The sequence below is a fragment of the Oncorhynchus keta genome, chromosome 6, assembly GCF_023373465.1.
Source record: "Oncorhynchus keta strain PuntledgeMale-10-30-2019 chromosome 6, Oket_V2, whole genome shotgun sequence".
Lineage (NCBI taxonomy): Eukaryota > Metazoa > Chordata > Actinopteri > Salmoniformes > Salmonidae > Oncorhynchus > Oncorhynchus keta.
Genome location: NC_068426.1, coordinates 33,786,317 through 33,807,203, shown reverse-complemented (window position 1 = coordinate 33,807,203; position 20,887 = coordinate 33,786,317). Strand labels below are relative to the sequence as shown.

The 20,887-nt window shown below is 43.3% G+C and overlaps 1 protein-coding gene across 2 annotated transcripts in view; it reads left to right on the top strand.

Annotated features, from left to right (window-relative positions):
* Nucleotides 1-4,735: 4,735 nt before the first annotated feature.
* Nucleotides 4,736-20,887, top strand: part of ttll11 (tubulin tyrosine ligase-like family, member 11) — a 40,520-nt gene continuing 24,368 nt past the window's right edge. Inside the window, exons 1-4 of one of the 2 annotated variants that reach the window (XM_052521332.1) lie at nucleotides 4,736-4,867; nucleotides 13,611-13,710; nucleotides 15,350-15,483; nucleotides 20,479-20,769. In XM_052521332.1, the coding sequence (XP_052377292.1) occupies nucleotides 15,352-15,483; nucleotides 20,479-20,769 (423 nt within the window). In that variant the 5' untranslated portion in view covers nucleotides 4,736-4,867; nucleotides 13,611-13,710; nucleotides 15,350-15,351. Of the gene's footprint in view, nucleotides 6,013-13,610; nucleotides 13,711-15,349; nucleotides 15,484-20,478; nucleotides 20,770-20,887 lie in introns of both variants that reach the window. The other variant, XM_052521331.1, reaches the window with a different exon arrangement.

Here is a 20,887-nt window from a genome sequence, read left to right as displayed (position 1 = left end):
CTGCCACTGCTCTTGCTCAACAAAACTTTTCCTCTGTTTCGTCACAACTTCCATAGATATTTATATAATGATTTTTCAAATATAACAGTAGAAAAGCCTTAAGATAAGTAATCCACTTTTAGCTAATTTACACAGCATTTTATGTTATATAGCTAGCTATGGTTTTAAGAGGGAACTTTTCAATTGGCATCTCTCCCCCTGTTTTCAGTCACAGGTGGGGGCTGGATTAGGCTTGAGCAGTGCAGAAGGTGGGCTCATGAGTTGTGCTCCAATTTGACTGGGGATAGCTTTATTTGTGACCTAGGATGGTGCAATAGCAGAGCATAAGAGAGTTGCCACATCAATGTTACACTGAATTAGTTAGTTATTGTTATTAAGTGTTATATTCCAATGTTATTTAATGTTATTGGTTATTGGTTATATTGGTATATTGGTTATTGGTTATATTCCATTCCATTCCAACTTAATATTTTTCATGAATTAAAAACAACAATTGAAAACCTTGTGGTCCTGAATGGCCTTTTTTAAGACTGCTGAGATTTAGTGCAATTGTACATAATGGATTGTATGGAAAAGGAACAGCACAGAAAGAACAAAGAAAATGAATGTGCATGTGAGTTAAAAAGAGGGACTTTACATCAAATCTCCCCATAGTGTGGATATTAATGGTGCCATGTGCAACACCATTTATCCCCCACATTTAATTTAAATAATTCAAATAGGACAACTAGATTTAGCTTTTAGGTATTACTTACTAAATCATTTCGAAATAAAAACTGATTAAATGGATTTTAACACACTTGTGTGAAACCCTATGCCATAATCTTCTGCCGTAGTACCCGGGGTAACTGGCACCCCCCATGAAATAACAAAAACATTTATTTCCCTTTGTAGTTTATTCGCCTAAGCATGATCTTCATCCACATCCACATTTTTTTCTCTCCAAAATGTGCTTTTTTTTGTGTCAGAAATTAGACATTGTTCTTAGGGGGGCTAGTTAGCCCCTAGTACCCTAAGTTGCTGCCAAAGGCAAGCCATGAAAAAATGATAAAAGTGTACTGCAGTTGAACTGCAGTTATTCTCTACAGGATGCATGAGGTTGTAGGTAACAAGAACATTTCCCAGTACATAGACATATCTGTTAGGTGCAGAAAGCTTAAGTGATTGGTAATCTAACTACACTGTTCAATTTATAATAGCTATTACAGTGAAAGAATACCATGCTATTGTTTGAGGAGAGTGCACAGTTATGAACTTGAAAATGTATCAATAAACCAATTAGGCACATTTGGGCAGACTTGACACAACATTTTGAACAGATATGTAATGGTTCATTGGATCAGTCTAAAACTTTGCAAATACACTGCTGCCATCTAGTGACCAAAATTGAAATTGCGCCTAACCTGAAATAATGCATTGTGACGTTTCTCTTGCATTTCAAAGATAATGGAACAAAAAGAAAACGCATATTTTTTTTGTATTATCTTTTACCAGATCTAATGTGTTATATTCTCCTACATGAATTTCACATTTCTGCAAACTTCAACGTGTTTCCTTTCAAATGGTATCAATAATATGCATATCCTTGCTTCAGGGCCCGAGTTACAGGCAGTTAAATTTTGGTAAAAAAAACGGTTATTTTGGACGTGGTGTTTTCTGCAGTTATACTACACTAGTCAGACTGCAATATTTTTTCTTAAGGGTGGGCACAATACAGGTACTTGTGCAACCTTCACAACCACTAATACCTCACCACACCTTCCGCGTAGAGGGAGTGTTGTTAGAAATACAATATTGGCAGCATATCGGAGAAACAGTAGATAAATGTACCTAAAATAGAGAAAGCACGTCCTCTGTTAGTAATATAACTACTGCACTGCCAGCTTGTCAGCTGTTTTGTCCCTCAAACTCTTCCGTCAGTTGCGTTGTCAAGGGGATCAAAACACAGGCGATGTCCACCGTACAACAAAATGGGATGATCGTTCTCCTTGAAGCGGGATATCATGCTGGCAGCACAATGGTGCATTCCTTTTCAAAATAAGAGTTGCGTTTGGAACCACCTTCGGAAAAATAAATGGATAATTTGATGTACTTTTATTTTTTATATTGTATTATTTATACCAGCATTTCTTTAGAAGGTTTACACACCAATACTGGTATGTTAAAATCTATTGTGTAGGCTATATTTAAAGAAATACAATTTGAATAAAATTAATACCCATTATGTACAGAAGTATGTGGACACCCATTCAAATGAGTGGATTCGGCTATTTCAGCCACACCTGTTGCTGACAGGTGTATGAAATCGAGCACACCGCCATGAAATCTCCATAGACAAAAATTGTCAGTAGAACGGCCTTACTGAAGAGTTCCGTGTCTTTCAATGTGGCACAGTCATAGGATGCCACCTTTCCCTTCTAGAGCTGCCCCGGTCAACTGTAAATGCTGTTATTACATCTAGCAGCAATAAAGGCTCGTCCACAAAGTGATAGGCCACACAAGATGACAGAACCGGACCGCAGTGTGCTGAAATGGGTAACGCGTAAAAATCGCCTGTCCTCGGTTGCAGCACTCACTACCAAGTTCCAAACTGCCTCCAAACTGCCTCAATGTCAGCACAATAACTGTTCATCTGGAGATTCATGAAATGGGTTTCCATGGCTGAGCAGCCGCACACAAACCTAAGATCACCATGCGCAACGCCAAGCGTCGGCTGGAGTGGGGTAAAGACCGCTGCCATTGGACTCTGGAGCAGTGGAAACAGTAGTCTGACGGACAAATCTGGGTTTGGCAGAAGCCAGGAGAATGCTACCTGCCCGGATGCATAGTGCCAAATGCAAAGTTTGGTGGAGGAGGAATAATGGTCTAGGGTTGTTTTTCATGTTTGGGGCTCGGCCGCTTACTTCCAGTGAAGGGAAACCTTAACGTTACAGCATGCAATGCCATTAGAAACGACTATTCTATGTGCCGAGGCAAAATTGGGGTTGGGAATACTCAGTCGGGTCTGTATCATCTATATATTGTGCTATTTCATGGGGGATTGAGGTCTAAAAACCCAGCAGCACTTTCTACTCCACACACACTCCATTCACTTGCGATGCAATAAGCCTACACTAGACTCTTAGAAAAAAAGGTGCTATTTAGAAACTAAAATGGTTCTTCGGCTGTCCCCACAGGAGAACCCTTTTGAAGAACCATTTTTGGTTCCAGGTAGAACCCTTTTGGTTGCAGGTAGAACCCATTCTACAGAGGGTTCTACCTGGAAGCCAAAATAGTTTGACCTGGAACCAAAAAGGGTTCTCTTATGGGGATCACCGTAGAACCCCTTTGGAACCCTTTAACATAATTGGCTTATAGAGAAAAAACTATTCTACATGCCGAGGTAAAAGTGCAATTGAGAATACTCAGTAGGGTCTGTGGAATCTAAATATGGTGTTATTTGTTGTGGGACTGTTGTGTAAATCCCAGCAGCACTTCCTACTATGCAATTTATAGGCCTATAGTGTATTACAGTGAATGTAGTGGGTGCAGTATAAAGTGCAGCTGGGTATTTATACCACAGTCCCCCAAGAAATAACACCTTATACAGTACCAGTCAAAAGTTTGGACACAGCTACTCATTCAAACTTTTTTTTGTGTGTGACTATTTTCTACATTGCAGAATAATAGTGAAGACATCAAACCTATGAAATAACACATATGGAATCATGTAATAACCAAAAAAGTGTTAAACAAATCCAAATATATTTGAGATTTGAGATTCTTCAAAGTAGCCACCCTTTGCCTTGATAACAGCTTTGTACACTCTTGCAATTCTCTCAACCAGCTTCACGAGAACTGCTTTTCCAACAGTCTTGAAGGAGTTCCCACACATGCTGAGCCCTTAATGGCTGCTTCTCCTTCACTCTGCAGTCCAACTCATCCCAAACCATCTCAATTGGGTTTCTCAGAGGGGAACAAGGGGGGAGTGACACCTAATAGGGTTTTATAAATAAGCATCAACCAGTGGGTCTTGCGACGGGTATACAGAGATGACCAGTTTATAGAGGAGTATAGAGTAATCTCTCATATTAAATACATTTGAATTTGTTTAACACTTTTTTGGTTACTACATGACTCCATACGTGTTATTTCATAGTATTGATGTCTTCACTATTATTCTACAATGTAGAAAATAGTACAAATATAGAAAAACCCTTGAATGAGTAGATGTGTCCAAACTTTTGCCTGGTCCTGTATATATTCTACAGACCCTACTGATTAATCCCAACGCCACGTTTACTTCGACACATGGGATATTTGTTTCTCTATAAGCAAATATGTAATTTATGTGCCTATAATATATGCCTATAGTATGCCTATATTGCAGTGAATGTAGTCAGTGAACTAGAAAGTGCTGCTGGGTATTCTACAGGCCCTACTGAGTATACCCAACCCAACTTTTCCTCTGCACATAAAATAGTCTTTCTCTACAGCCCAATATTGTGAACATAGCAGTCTGAACATTGTATTGTTCGATAGTGGTGTTCATTTTTTGTAGGGGAAGCATAGTTGTTTCCATCAATCCCTTATCCTTATAAAACAATAAAAATCCACAATAAAAATGGACATTAGTTCAAATGTAATATCTTTTCATTGAGATATTCACATTTGCAATGTTTTGAAATGCGGGCTTTTATTTTGAAGGTTTCAACCTTTCCATGCGAAGTGACGTCATCATTTGTGCTGCTGGCCTTGCGCAATTGTTGCCAAAATGACTCTTCCGCCGACCAAGGCACAGTGACAGCCAGGCAGGGGCACATCTGCCGCACGACAGTCTAGTCCCGATGATCGGACGATATTCACTTGCTATCAATGCATTTGAAAGGTAACTCGATACAATCTGTAGATTAAATGGCGAAATTGGATTCTGTGGATGACACAAAAGACAACTGATGTGTTACTGTTCGCTAGGTGCAAGCTAGCGGTGTGAGGCAGTCAAGCCAGCAATGTCCACTGGTGTTAGCTAGCCTGCTAGCCCTGCAATTGACTCTACTCAGTGATTGAATAATGATAGCCAGCTATCGCAACCTAAGCAAACATTTGCTTTCCGGGGATGAAATAAAGTGTCTAGCTCGCTAACGTTAGCTATATCTCGTGGGAAGATTTTGCCCAAACCTCACATACAACAGCCTAGTTTAAAGCCTTACTTGGCTAGCTACTAGGCAATTTAACGGTGACAGCTGACATGGGCTCTGTCCATGGGCGGTTTCACTGAATCATCTGTAGTCTAGCTGAACTGTCGGCACCGTTGCAACGTTAGGCAAGCTGGTCCACGAGTGGTTACACTGTAGCTAGCGTGTGACTGGACAGCTATGCAAAATTCTGTTTGTCATTGGCTCACACATAATTTTCGGGCTGTGCGTTATTGCCGAGCCCTGCCTTGTGGTATTTATTCGTATAATGAGTGATCATTATGTAAAAGTGAAGGTTCAACTCGAACAAATGAAATCATCCGGCGAGGGTGTGGAGAAGGAGGAGGCAGATATGATCGAGGATGAGGTGCTGGTGGCATCCCCGCCCGCATCTGTCTCCCCAATCCCGGCTAGTTGTACCCCCGCAGCCCAGAGGGAACCACCCAAGACCTCTGTCACTTGCAGGAATCAGAGTAAAAGTAGGAGCAAACTGGGCAAAGATGAGAAGAACACCGGCACCAAGCAGGATTCAGTCCCTGCACTGCAAGGGACAATAGTAGCTTCCAATGCCAATTCGGGGAAACCTGTGAATCGAAAAGACAATGAGCAGCAGACGCTTCAAATCAAAGGGACTGGGAAGATGCTGCAGGGGAAGACGGAAACAAATGGGAACACTGTTCCTGTCCACCTGCCGGAAGACATCAAAGTGGGCCTACACAACAAAGAGGACGCCAACAAAGTTGCGAAGAGGAGGAAGCCAGTCACCGTGGACACGTTCAAAGCCAAAACCTCTTTGGAGGCACTGAAGCTCAGCATCAGGCAGCTCAAATGGAAAGAGGTAAGTGCTTGTTTCATTGATTCATATTTATTGACAAAATGTAGGCTATAGATAGTCAAGATGGCCTCTGTGCTTAAGTTAGGGAGTTCAGAAGCCCCTGGGCCGGTCCTTGCCATTCCGCCGCCCTCGTTGAGACCAAAGACTGTGGCCCCTGTAAAACTAGTATAATCCCAGTAAGCTAAATGACATTGAAAATAAGTCTAAAATACGTATTGTTCAGATGTTGAAGTTGCGTTCAATTTAGGTTCTGAATGAAAGGTGAAAATATAGTATTTTCCGTACGTTTAGTACATATTTTCCAGGACGTTGAGATGGCATCTTCCGGAAGTTGAATAATACTTATTTTCCGGAAGTTGAAACTAGGTAATTTTTAGGTTCTGAATGAAAGTTGAAAAGATGTCATTTATAGACCTCTATGTTTTGGGCCAAATCAAGGCTGGTCCAGACCTGACCAAATCTGAACCAAATATAGACATCTATAATTGGTTCAGATTTGGTCCGGACCAAAAACAAAATATCTGTGGATGTGGAAATCAACGCCGGTCCGGACTGCACCCAAAAAAAAAAAAAGCATCCAGCCGGCGTCGGCCTGTGCTTACTGTGGTGTAGCCTACCAGTGTTAGCTGAAATTGAATTGGATGAATGCCCATCTACGTGGTAAGCCTACCGTTTGTAATCCACCAAAAAGGACGACATCTGGACAAGACCAAACAAAAGAAACATCCAAAAAGACATTGTCTCGTGTTTACTGGGGTGTAGTTTACCATGTCAGCCCTCAATGGAATTGTATGAATGACCATCACAGGAGGTTGGTGGCACCTTTTTAATTGGGGAGGACGGGCTTGTGGTAATGGCTGGGGCGGAATGAGTGGAATGGTGTCAGGGGGATTTTGACACATTTCTATCCATATTTAGGCTCCGATCGGAGGATGGATTATTGACATACAGCACCAGTCAAATCCAACAGCACCCTGGAGAGACACGCTGGGAATGGACACGCAACATATTTTGACTAAGTGGCCACTGCTTATCACAGGGCGACATCAACACTCAACCTAAAAAAAAACCCTGTTTATGCCACCGGATGAAGCAAATTGTCATTGTTTTTGGGGCAGAATTATGTGAGGTTTTATGTGTTGTTGTCGGGCAGTCGTATACCCTGACGAAGACGTCTTGCATCTGAGCTCCTGGAGTGTGCAGCTCGCCTTTTCTTTTCAAGTTGTTGGGCAGGTCGCCTCAGAAAAGGCCGCCCGCGTCAATCTGCCTAAATGAGCGGGCCGGCCGTGAGTGGCCTTCATCTATCAGGGGTGCACGACTCCAGTTTACTGTAGGACTGACGCTTATTCCGCTTGCGTAATAATACAGAACAGCGTAAATTACTACAGCGACTATATAAAGGAACAACAATGTTATAACCGGTATAGCAGCTACCACTATACACCCCAGTAATCTTTGTTGCATCAACAGTTTTAATCTGTTCGTAGTCTTTTGTCCCTCAAAGAATAGCATAGAAGGCCTTCAATGTTAAAGTGTTGATTGACAGTGTCCTACAACACATTGATGAGGTCACACGGCCTCTGTTAACCCTTTCACACTGGCCTGACCGCTCCAAGTCCCGTATACGGTTACACAGCCTGCACCTGGGTGCGTGCCGTCTGAAAGTTGTGCTTAATGGCAAGCAATGTCTTCTAATACATTTATGAGATGGCTAATTGATACGGGTCTCCTCACGTCGCCAGGCGAGCTCCATCTGTTCGGCCCTACAGGCATCGAATGTGACAGAATTAATACCTGCCTTAAGCCATTATCAACGGCGTGGTTCATTATACATGAGACCCAGAGGAGTTTGTGAGAGGTAAACAACTCTCTTTTACGATCACCACGGATGACCGTCATGCGTAGAAACGTAATCCGTTCCAAGTCCGCCTCGGCACCATCTGATCTGGTTTCAAAACGTTTGTAGACGGAGGCCCTATACATTACCCTTTGTTCTGACAGATGCACCTTTTAACATACCGTAGTCAAGGGCGTAACTGATCCCCTGTCAGTCTGAAAAGAGGTTTGAGGCATGCAGTGCTGAGGTGTGGTGAGTGATTTCTCACAAATAGAACAGAACAAAACGATTTTCACAAATTTCTATTCATATTTTAGGGTCCTTTCGGAGGAAGGATTGTTGAGATACAGGACCAGTCAAATGTTTAGAGACCTACTCATTCAAGGGTTTTCTTTTTTTTATGACTATTTTCTACGTTGTAGAATAATAGTGAAGACATCAAACCTATGAAATAACACACGTGTTACACAAATCAAAATATAGTTTATATTTGAGATTCTTCAAAGCCACCCTTTGCCTTCGACAGCTTTGCGCTCTCTTGGCATTCTCTCAACCGGCTTCAATGCTTTTCCAACAGTCTTGAAGGAGTTCCCACATATGCTGAGCACTTGTTGGCTGCTTTTCCTTCACTCTGCTGTCCAACTCATCCCAAACCATCTCAATTGGGTTGAGGTCGAGTGATTGTGGAGGCCAGGTCATCTGATGCAGCACTCCATCACTCCTTCTTGGTCATATATCCCTTACACAGCCTGGAGGTGTCCTGTTATTGTCCTGTTGAAAAACAAATGATAGTCCCGCTAAGCACAAAACCAGATAGGATGGCGTATTGCTGCAGAATGCTGTGGTAGCCATGCTTTAGAATTCAACTGTCCCTTGAATTCTAAATAAATCACAGACAGTGTCACTAGTAAAGCACCATCACACCTCCTCCTCCATGCTTCACGGTGGGGACCACACATGCAGAGATCATCCGTTCACCGACTCTGCGTCTCACAAAGACATGGCGGTTGGGACCAAAAATCTCAAATTTGAACTCATCAGACCAAAGGACAGATTTGTACCGGTCTAATGTCCATCGCTTATATTTCTTGGCCCAAGCAAGTCTCTTCTTATTATTGGTGCCCTTTAGTAATGATTTCTTTGCAGCAATTCAACCACGAAGGCCTGATTCACGCAGTCTCCTCTGAACAGTTGATGTTGAGATGTGTCTGTTACTTTAACTCTGAAGCATTTATTTGGGTTGCAATTTCTAAGACTGGTGACTAATGAACGTATCCTCTGCAGCAGAGGTAACTCTGGGGTTTCCTTTCCTGTGGCGGTCCTCATGAGAGCCAGTTTCATCGTAGCACTTGATTGTTTTTGCGAATGCACTTGAAGAAACGTTCAAAGTTCTTCTCCTTCATGTCTTTTAAAGTAATTATGGACTGTTTGTTTCTCTTTTCTTGTTTGAGCTGTTCTTGCCATAAGATGGACTTGGTCTTTTACCAAGAAAGTATATCTTCTGTATACCACCCCTACCTTGTCACAACACAACTGATTGGCTCAAACCATTTAAGAAGGAAATAAATTCCACATATTAAGTTTTAACTTCTTGGATATAGGGGGCGCTCTTTTAATTTATGGATAAAAAAACGTTCCCATTTTAAACAAGATATTTTGTCACGAAAAGATGCTCGACTATGCATATAATTGACAGCTTTGGAAAGAAAACACTCTGACATTTCCAAAATTGCAAAGATATTGTCTGTGAGTGCCACAGAACTAATGCTACAGGTGAAACCAAGATGAAATTTCATACAGGAAGTGCCCCAGATTTTGAATGCGCTGTGTTCCAATGTCTCCTTATATGGCTGTGTATGGGTCACGAATGAGCTTAGACTTTCTGTCGTTTCCCCAAGGTGTCGACAGCATTGTGACGTATTTGTACAATGTGGTCTCACCCCTTGTGAGACCATATGCTGGTGCGGTTGGCCCTGGGTTCCTCCTAATGCAAGACAATGCTAGACCTCATGTGGCTGGAGTGTGTCAGCAGTTCCTGCAAGAGGAAGGCATTGATGCTATGGACTGGCCCGCCCGTTCCCCAGACCTGAATCCAATTGAGCACATCTGGGACATCATGTCTCGCTCCATCCACCACTTTGCACCACAGACTGTCCAGGAGTTGCGGATGCTTTAGTCCAGGTCTGGGAGGAGATCCCTCAGGAGACCATCCGCCACCTCATCAGGAGCATGCCCAGGCATTGTAGGGAGGTCATACAGGCACGTGGAGGCCACACACACTACTGAGCCTCATTTTGACTTGTTTTAAGGACATTACATCAAAGTTGGATCAGCCTGTAGTGTGGTTTTCCACTTTAATTTTGAGTGTGACTCCAAATCCAGACCTCCATGGGTTGATACATTTGATTTCCATTGATAATTTTTGTGATTTTGTTGTCAGCACAATCAACTATGTAAAGAAAAAAGTATTTAATAAGAATATTTCATTCATTCAGATCTAGGATGAGTTATTTTAGTGTTCCCTTTATTTTTTTGAGCAGTGTATATATATTTACATATTTTCATGATAGAGGCTTTGGTAAGGCCAACATGTCATAAATGTATTTCTCAATTATGTTTTAAGATATGTGTCAATAATCCTTCCGTTCTATGGATTACATTTTGTGAAAATCCCCCAAATCATGGTATATTTTTTTTATTTTAGTTTCGTAAGGAATCACACTAGTTTAGGTAGGAAAGTATATCAAGGCCCACCTACCTTTCAGTGGCAGGAGAATATTCAGCGTAACATGTTTGACACTTTGACCTTTAGTAGACTAAAGCCAGGTGTATGGAGAGGAGGAACTTGGAACGATTTGATTATCTAATGTCATTTATTATCTGAGTAGGTCTTTGAAGATTTTCACCCATATGTGAACTCGGAGAGCGGTTCCTCCCTCCATATTCAATTACAATAATTACATTACAATAATGACATCTAATTCCCCCATTCCTTCCTACGGCAGGAAGCCGGGCTCGTTAGTTGATTCCAGAGCCATCTACTGTATGGCTCTGGTTCTCAACTCCGCTTTTCACTGATAACCAGTAAGGGACATGCGGATTTGAGTTTTGCCAGTAGCCTAACATGACATTGGATATGCTTGCGGTGCATCGCCTCGACGTATACTGAAACGATGTGGGCTAGGCCCGAAAGACGAGATGCACAGTGGGAGAATCGCACCGTCTTCCCGCTAAGCCTAAATGTATTGATCGACGGCAGAGAGAAAGTGACCCATCTCTCCTCTCATTTCCGACACTACTCCCACACTCTATGGTTGTTATTGATCCATGCTCCACTGCAGATGACCCACCCTTACTGTCATCTGTCGTTAGACATTACCCTCAGTCGCTCACTACACCCACTCGCTGCTATCCATTTCCTGAGTTAATTATTATTTTTTATTTTTTTAAATGTATTTATTTTTAGGATGAGGACCACCGACACTAGTGTTATTCCCCAGGCGTAGGCTAGTCTTGTGTAGAGTAGCTTCAGCCTGCATGAGAGAAACTGTCCAAAGCCTGGCTCTGCTATGGGGGAACAAGCCCTCTGTATCATTGACTGTCACTAAAGGCATTTTGTTCATTAGATTATAGCACTATAATAGGCCCTGGGCAGGGTCCTAATCATGGTTTGCTCACTGAGTTAGTGTAGCCTATAAGGCTTGGCCATAATGTGTCAGTGAACTCGGCCTAACATTCTGGCTGCTGTCTAACCGGGTGGTTTTGTTGGCACAGCACTTTTGAAGCCCCAGAGGCATCTCTGCCTGCTGACCTTTCAGCATATGGCCTTCTCTTAACGGTAGGAAATGATTAGAGAGTAATCTCTGATAATCCAATATGATTATATTCCCCTCAGGGAGCTGCACAGGAAAGAGTCAGATTGAGACGGAGAAAGAGGGAAAGTCAAACGTCACTTGAAATAGGGAGGATAATGTCTGTTTTAATTTAGATCTGACAGATTATCTTTGTTTTCTACTACTTGCCAAGTGAGGTTGATTTTTTTTAATTTTATTTTGAAAGACAGTAGGCTGTCATCATTAACCTTTTCTGGATTAAAATAAAAAAATATTTTAGCCTAACCTACTGTCTTTCTGTGGAACCAAAAAGGGTTGTCCTGGAACCAAAAAAGGGTTGTCCTGGAACCAAAAAAGGGTTGTCCTGGAACCAAAAAATGGGTTGTCCTGGAACCAAAAAAGGGTTGTCCTGGAACCAAAAAAGGGTTGTCCTGGAACCAAAAAAGGGTTGTCCTGGAACCAAAAAAGGGTGTCCGATGGAGACTTTCCCCTCTAAGAGTGTAGGCAAGTCTTCAGGTCTTGGGCAAGGTTACCAATCACCTGAACGTGGTTCACCAAATCACCTCTTTTAAACCTGCCTGTCTCTCACTTGCCCTCTACCAACAGCACCATACATGGCCACATGTGCCAAGGGATGACTTAACCGCTTGGCATATTCGGCCACGTGTAGCGTTGTTGACATGGATAGCTCGCCTAACAACTCCAACTTTAGTATGATGTGAAAGAATAGTGAGGCGACGGGTTGACAGGCAGAGTACAGATCTTGTTATAAAACTGTTACGTGCCCACTGCCAGGCAACCTTACCAGGCTGGATCGGGAGGAATGATCAGGCTTGCCAAGACAAGTCTGCTAATTCATGCCAATGTCTCTTAGCCAATTATGATTGAATGGTAAGGAGATGAGCTCATGTCCTCTTCTGAACTGTGGGACGGTGCCAGAAGAACTAGAATTGTTCATTATTCACTCAAATCACGCAATGTCCACAAGTGACCCTTTTGTGTGTGTGTGTGTGTGTGTGTGTGTGTGTGTTAGTGTGTTAGATTAAGTTCTGGAATGCACTCACAGATGGGGCTATTCCCGTCCTCTCTTCCCCCTCCTCCACTAGATACTGCCCAAATGAATGTGACCCAATTGGCTGATAAGATTAAGGGGTGGTTAAACATTGAAATCTATGAGATCGTATTTATAGCAGGCTTTGACTGTCATGCATGTTTTTGTCTCGCACTCTTTCTTTCTTTATTCAGTTTCTCACCACGGGATGGTCCTACACCTCCCCTGGCATGTAGCTCCCCAAACAGAGAGAAACTAAAGGACTTCACGTGTGGGAAAAAATCACGATTTTCATGTTTCACATGTTTCGTGTTATCACGTTGCTTTGCGTGTTACCACGTCGACCTCACGGAAGATCACGTGTTCACATCTGAAATCCAAGTCGTTTTTCTTCAAGGGCCACCTTGGGTCCAATGAGGATATTTCAGAACATCGCAGATAGAAATACGATGTGTGGAGTTGTGAGATTCCCTAACCTTTTAACCGTCATAAAGGTAGATTCCAGACAATAACCCACATTTTCTGTCTGATGTGACAGTATGTTGCCACCGCTGGTGACACCATGGGTCTCTCTGTGTGTGAAGGGTTAACAGGAAGGTGTCAGTGGTCCAGGGCCAGGCCCCAGCAGGGGGTTGTTGAAATCATGTCATCCCCCCCCTGCCAGGGCTCCTCCTCAACAGAGACTTACAGTATATGATTAGCTAACACCGGATTGCAAGTCTCATTCACTTTACCCACTGGGAGGATAAGCTCTGTCTCCTAGTGTCACTGGAAGGGCCACCCCCTACTCCTTGGCCTGAAATGATTTATCTTATTCATAACAAATCAAATGGCCTCATCAAAACCCCATCCTCTAACATGGCTCTTCTTCCTTTTACAGTTCCCTGTGGGTAGACGGTCTGCCTGTGACATCTACTGGCATGGTGTCTCTTTCCATGACAATGACAACATCATCTCTGGACAGGTCAACAAGTTCCCAGGTAGACTGATCCCCTCTATTTATGGAAAGAACCTATGGGAGATGCCGGGCACCATTTTGTATGTTGTCACAGTGTTTCCCACAGATGATTTTCCAGTTTCCCAATTCAACATCCAGAGCCTCTTTGAACTAAAAATGTATTGGTCAGTCCTATAATGTTATAGTGGGAAACACTGTTGTCAGGCAGGTTTTTGGCATGCATCCTGCTTTGTGAGCCTTGCTAAGCCCAGCTTTGTTAATGCCTTGTCATGCCAAGGTAATAACCAAGTATTACTGATTTATTGTAATGTCTGTAGAACCCTTTTGGGTTCAGTGTAGAACCCTTTCGACAGAGGGTTCTACCTGGAACCCAAAAGGGTTCTACCTGGAACTTAAAAGGGTTGTCCTAAGGAGACAGCCACCCTTTTAGAACCTTTTGTTGTTGTTGTAAGATCTTAGCCAAGTCTTCAGGTCTTGGGCAAGGTTGCTTATCACCTGAATGTGGTTCACCAAATGACCTCTTTTACACCTATCTGTTTCTCTCTTATCTTCTACCTCTCAATATACACTATATATATAAAAGTATGTGGACACCCCTTCAAGTTAGTGGATTCGGGCTATTTCAGCTACACCTGTTGCTGACAGGTGTATAAAATCAAGCACACAGCAATGCAATCTCCGTAGACAAACATTGGCAGTAGAATGGCCTTACTGAAGAGCTCAGTGACTTTCAACGTGGCACTGTCATAGGATGCCACTTTTCCAACAAGTCATTTTGTCAAATTTCGGCCCTGCTAGAGCTGCCCCGGTCAACTGTAAGTGCTGTTATTATAAAGTGGAAACGTCTAGGAGCAACAATGGCTCTGTTGCAAAGTGGTAGGCCACACAAGCTCACAGAACAGGACCACCGAGTGCCGAAGCACGTAGCGTGTAAAAATCGTCTGTCTTCAGTTGCAACACTCGCTACTGAGTTCCAAACTGCCCCTGGAAACAACGTCAGCACAATAACTGTTTCTTCGGGATCTTGGATTTCAATGGCCGAGCAGCCACAAACAAGCCAAAAATCACCAAAACTCACCACCATTTGGACTCTGGAACAGTGGAAACGCATTCTCTGTAGTCATAAATCACGCTTCACCATCTGGCAGTCCGATGGACGAATCTGGGTTTGGCGCATGCCAGGAGAACGCTATCTTCCCCAACGCATAGTACCAACTGTAAAGTTTGGTGGAGGAGGAATAATGGTCTTGGGCTATTTCTCATGGTTCAGGCTAGGTTCCAGTGACAGGAAATCTTAACGCTACAGCATACAATGACATACAATGGCTTCCAACTTTGTGGAAAGTTTGGGAAAGGCCCTTTCCTGTTTCTGCATGAAAATGCACCTGTGCACAAAGTGAGGTCCATACATACATGATTTTCCGAGATCGGTGTGGAAGAACTTGACTGGTTTGTACAGAGCCCTGACCTCAACCCCATCAAACACATTTGGGATGAATTGGAATGCCGATTGAGAGCCTAATTGCCCAAAATAAGTGCCTGGCCTTAATGCCCATGATTTTGGAATGAGATGTTCGACGAGCAAGTGTCCAGATACTTTTGGTCATGTAGGGAACCTTTTAACTTAGAGGCCATCTGACCATCTGAGAATTGTTCTGTAGGTATGATTGAGATGCTGAGGAAGATCAACCTGACCCGAGCTGTAAGGACCATGCAGGAGCTGTTCCCTGAGGAGTACAACTTCTACCCCCGCTCCTGGATCCTGCCCGAGGAGTACCAGCTCTTCTCCACACAGGTACAGGACAATAATTGGGCAAGAGATTAGAATTGAGCTGCCTGTGTAAATGCCTGTCTCCCCACCTCTGTTTTCAGCTGCGTTCAGTGTTTCCCGGTGGCAAAGTTGGTGTGGGTTTTAGAGGCCCTCGGTTTTAAAGCAAATTTCTTGCAATTCTACACATTTTGCCATGGCTTATGCCGTGTTCTTATATCTAAGTGACAAAAAAATGATAAAATCAACGGGGGCCCCATGCCATGACACTGAGAATGTTTGATTCTCCCTGACTCGTGTTTTTTTTTTTTGTTGGTGATTATTAGTTCTCAAAGATGATCCTATTAAAAAAAATATATATAGCATTATCATTTCTGCATACTTTATATCTGGTTTTAGTAGTTTAAGTTTACACTGAACGTTTTACCATCCTCCAAATTATATATAAAAACATACAGTATATACACTCCGTGGACTGTTTATTAGGTACACCACCCCATTCACGAAAATGGTTTTCTCCCACAGGCCGTGGCTTGTTATATAAAGCGGGCATCGAGGCATTCAGTTACTGTTCGATTGAACGTTTGAACGGGCAAAACGAGTGACCTAAGAGACGTTGAGCATGGTATGATCGTCTGTGCCTGGCGCGCTGGTTCCAGTATCAGTCAATGTTGTCCTAGCATACGTTAGGTCCCTTAATACTAATTAAGCAAAGTTTCCATGCCCCGAAGAATTCAGGCTGTTCCAGAGGCAAAGGGTGGGTCTGACCCGGTACTAGATTGGTGTACCTAATAAACTGAGTATATATTCTTATCATTAATCTTTTTTTTGTGGCGGCAACGATTTAGCACTGGCGCCCCGCCCCTGCTAAATTAAAATAGGGGAAACACTGGCACTGTAAGACTCTACTTCCCTTCCCATAGTGGACCAGGGACATTCACTCCCCAGGGCATCCAGTCACAAGGCTGAGCTCTTGACCTTAATTGGATGTTGTAAAATAGTGTAAGTGCTCGCTGGCATCTCTGAGTCAATGATGAGGTTTTACTATTCTTAGTTAACTTTCTTTGGCACAGTTTGGCAATGTACCGCTAACCCATCTGTCGAAAATGGCAATCCAGACAGTGTCTTAACTCCTATGGCACAGTTTTGCGTCCAATGATTTCATGCAAACTAGTGGTGCACAGGCCTTTTGTGTATTCCACACACACACATGTACACTAACACACACACTTCTGGGGTAATTGGCAGGGACAGTGGATCTGTTCTGTGCGTGCTCAGTGCGAACAGGGCATGGCTAAGCAGTTTAGCACAGAGAGAGCCAGCAGCAGCTGCTAATAGTGAATGACACGCTCTCTAACAGGCTGTGACACACCCTGGTCCCTACCATATCACAGCATACCACACACACACATACTGTACCACACACAGCTCCTGCTGTGTTAAACACACACACACACACATACTCTAATGCTCCCATGTACTCGTACATATATAAACACACACACACCTCACATACACAGTCCTCCTGTCTCCATATTGAAGCCTCAGCATTGGCACCAATGTCAGTTGACAGTGACACAATGTGCATCATTTTGGCTCCGTTCTCCCCCACAATGGATTTGAAAGGAAACAATCAAGATGCGTGGTGAAAGTGTAGACTTTGATCTTTAATTGAATGGTTTTGTCAAAATTATTGCATGAACGGTGCAGGAATTACGACCATTTTTATACATGGCCCCCAATTGTAGGGTCTTAAAAGGTAATTGGACAAACCAAGCGAATCACGAGTTAATTCTTGGCTGCAAATCCTTTGCAGTCAATGACTGTCTGAAGTCTGGAACCCATAGACATCACCAGATGCTGGGTTTCAGCCCTGGTGATGCTCTGCCAGGGCCTTTACCTCTGCTGTCGTCAGTTCCTGCTTGTTCTTGTGGAGTTTTGCCTTCAGCAAGTGAAATGCATGCTCAATTGGATTCAGGTCGGGTGATTGACTTGGTCATTGCAGAACATTCCACTTCTTTGCTTTAAAGTATTGGGTTGCTTTTGCAGTGTGCTTTGGGGGGTCATTGGGGCGGCAGGTAGACTAGTGGTTAGAGCGTTGGACCTGTAACCGAAAGGTTGCAAGATCGAATCCCCGAGCTGACAAGGTAAAAATCTTGTCGTTCTGCCCCTGAACAAGGCAGTTAATATATATAATAATATATGCCATTTAGCAGACGCTTTTATCCAAAGCGACTTACAGTCATGTGTGCATACATTCTACGTATGGGTGGTCCCGGGAATTGAACCCACTACCCTGGCGTTACAAGCGCCATGCTCTACCAACTGAGCTACAGAAGGACCAGTTAACCCAGTAGGCCGTCATTGAACATAAGAATTTGTTCTTAACTGACTTGCCTAGTTAAATAAAAGTAAAAATGTTTTTAAAAAATGTACATCTGCGCTGTGGAGCGCCGTCCAATGAGTTTTGATGCATTTGGCTGAATCTGAGCAGATAATCTAGCCCTAAACCCTTCAGAATTCATACTGCTGCTTTTGTCAGCAGTCACATCAATAAATACAAGAGAACCAGCTCCATCGGCAGCCATACATACATGCCCACTCCATAACACTACCTCCACCATGCTTCACAGATGAGGTGGTATGCTTCGGATCATGAGCAGTTCCCTTCTCCATACTCTTCTCTTCCCATCATTCTGGTACAAGTTGATCTTTGCCTCATCCGTCCATAGGATGTTGTTCCAGAACTGTGCAGGCTTTTATTTATTTTTTATTTTTTTGGGCAAACTCTAATCTGGTCTTCCTGTTTGAGGCTTACCAATGGTTTACATCTTGTGCTAAACCCTCTGTATTTACTCTTGTGAAGTCTTCTCTTGATTGTCGACTTTGACACAGATACGCCTGCCTCCTGGGGGGCGTTCTTGATCTGGACAACTGTTGTGAAGGGGTTTTTCTTCACCAGGGAAACAATTCTTCTGTCCACCACAGTTGTTTTCCGTGGTCTTTCTGGGCTTTTTGGTGCTCCTGAGCTCACCAGTGCGTTCTTTTCTTTTTACGACTTCTCAGCCTAATGATGGCTCGCTTCTCTGGCAGTGACAGCTCTTTGGACTTCATATAGAGGGTTAACGGCAACTGATTCCAAATGCAAATGCCACACATGAAATCGACCCTTAGACCTTTTGTCTGCTTACTTGTAAATGAACTAATGAGAGAATAACACACACCTGGCCATGGAACAGCTGAGCAGCCAATTGTCCAATTACTTTTGGTCCCTTAAAAAGGGGCGGACCACATATATAAAGTACTGTTATTCCTACACCGTTCACCGCAAATGAATATTCATTATTTAATATGCTGTGGTAGACGGGTAAAATAATAATAACTTGGGTCAATATCCAAATATTTATGTACCTGACTGTATGAATGGATAAGGCCTTTGATTACGTGACACCATACATGTCTAATAACGCTTTGAAGCCAAATGAAGTCGGTTACGATGGCCTCTCATGGAGACATAACATGCGCAGTTTGAGCTACACAAGGAAGTGATGTTGCAGGCTAGCTCAGTGCTGCCCCCTCTCATTGAGTAACTCACGTTGATGGCCGACCGGTGTACTGCAGGCTCCCATTAAGCAACTCGATTATCTTTATCTCTTATTTTGTGTGTGATTTTAAAATGATTGGTTCAAGGACATACATCGGGTGTATTAGAAGCAATTATTATTATATAGTCTTTGAAACATTTTATTATGTACAAGAAGATTGACCTATTCATTATAATGTGACATCCTGTTTTCTGCTAACAATGCCTGTCGTACAGAAGTTGGCCTTGAACTATTGTGGCTTCGATGAGAGGGGGGCAGTCGTTCTCCCCTGGTTGGCGCGCAGGATTATTTAGAGCTAGAAAATGTAATGGTGTTTGACCTTCGGAGGTCACTGTGACTTTGAGAGGGTGTGTCCTCGGACAGCCTCCCTGCCTAGCATAGGGATGAATGGTGGATGGGTCATTCAACTAGCTTTGTGAATGAACTGACATTGAAAGGGCACAGTGTAAAAAAAAACACAGCTCAGCTAGTCCAACAGAGGGGGGCACTACAGACCCTTTTTTAAAAGGCTCTGCATCTCTACCACAGACGGTCTACAGCAGGGCTCTCCAATTCCGGTTCCTGGAGAGCTTCCGTTGTGTAGGTTTACGCTCTGACCCTAACCTTGCGCACCTGATTTTAATAATTAGCTGGTCGGTAAGATGAATTGGGTTAGTTACAACTGGGGTTGAATTGAAAACCTAGAGGAAGGTAGCTCTCCAGGAACAGGGCTGGAGAGCCCTGGACTAGACATAGACTAACCTCGATGGGGCTGTGCCATAAGGATCCTATCAGAGCTGAGGGCGTTAAGTATAAACATCAGGCTGAATTACTTCATTCTTCAATCACGGTAGGTTACGATAAGGATTGAGACTGTGTATGTAGTTTAATATGAAAGAATCCCAATGTAGGAAATTGCTCGAGATAAATATAAGCCCCCCCCGAGCTCAATATCTGGCCTTGGGATGTGGTGTCTGACTGGTGCAAAAATACTCATGAGAGAGTGAATATTGAAAAATGTCCATACGGACATTAGCAGTCCATGTTTTCCCAGAGAGACACGGACAGGATAATGTCCTGCGCTAAAGATGCAGTCAAGCATAGACAAAGCCAATGGCTACACGATTAGACTCGATATCGCTCTCCTTATATCACTCTGCATGAGCTTAAGTCACGTTTACGGGGATGACAGGAAGTGCGCTATCATCTTTCAGCACTAAATGTACTGGGATTTGACTCGGAGGGAGCTCCTTTACAATCCAGCTGATTTGGCCTCATTGATGAGAATTGGTTTGAACGTTAAAGCGCAAAAATATTTGGCATTTTCCCCTAAACATCAAATCAGATGACCCTTGCTTGATTGACCTTTAACGTCTTCTCCCATTTAGACTCCTGGCTGGTCAAATGTTTTATTTCTGAGTGTTGCCGTCTGTCTCAGATCAGTCTGGCCAAGGACGGTGACGTGTCCCAGAAGCCCACCTTCATCATCAAGCCGGACGGAGGGTCCCAGGGGGATGGCATCTACCTCATCCGTGACCCCGGCGACCTCAGAGTCATAGCGGGGTCTCATACCAAGCAGTCCGTGGTCCAGGAGTACATCCACAAGCCCCTGCTCATCGACAAGCTCAAGTTCGACATCCGCCTCTACGTGCTGGTCAAGTCCCTGGAGCCGCTGGAGATCTATATCGCAAAAGAGGGGCTGTCGCGTTTCTGTACCGAGCCATACCAGGTAGGAACACTTTAACTGAAGAGCACCTACGCATGGCCTTCATGACGCATACATACCGCATCCATAAGCAGTACATAAGATATCTTATCTTCCATTTGGCCTAAAAGCATACGACTAG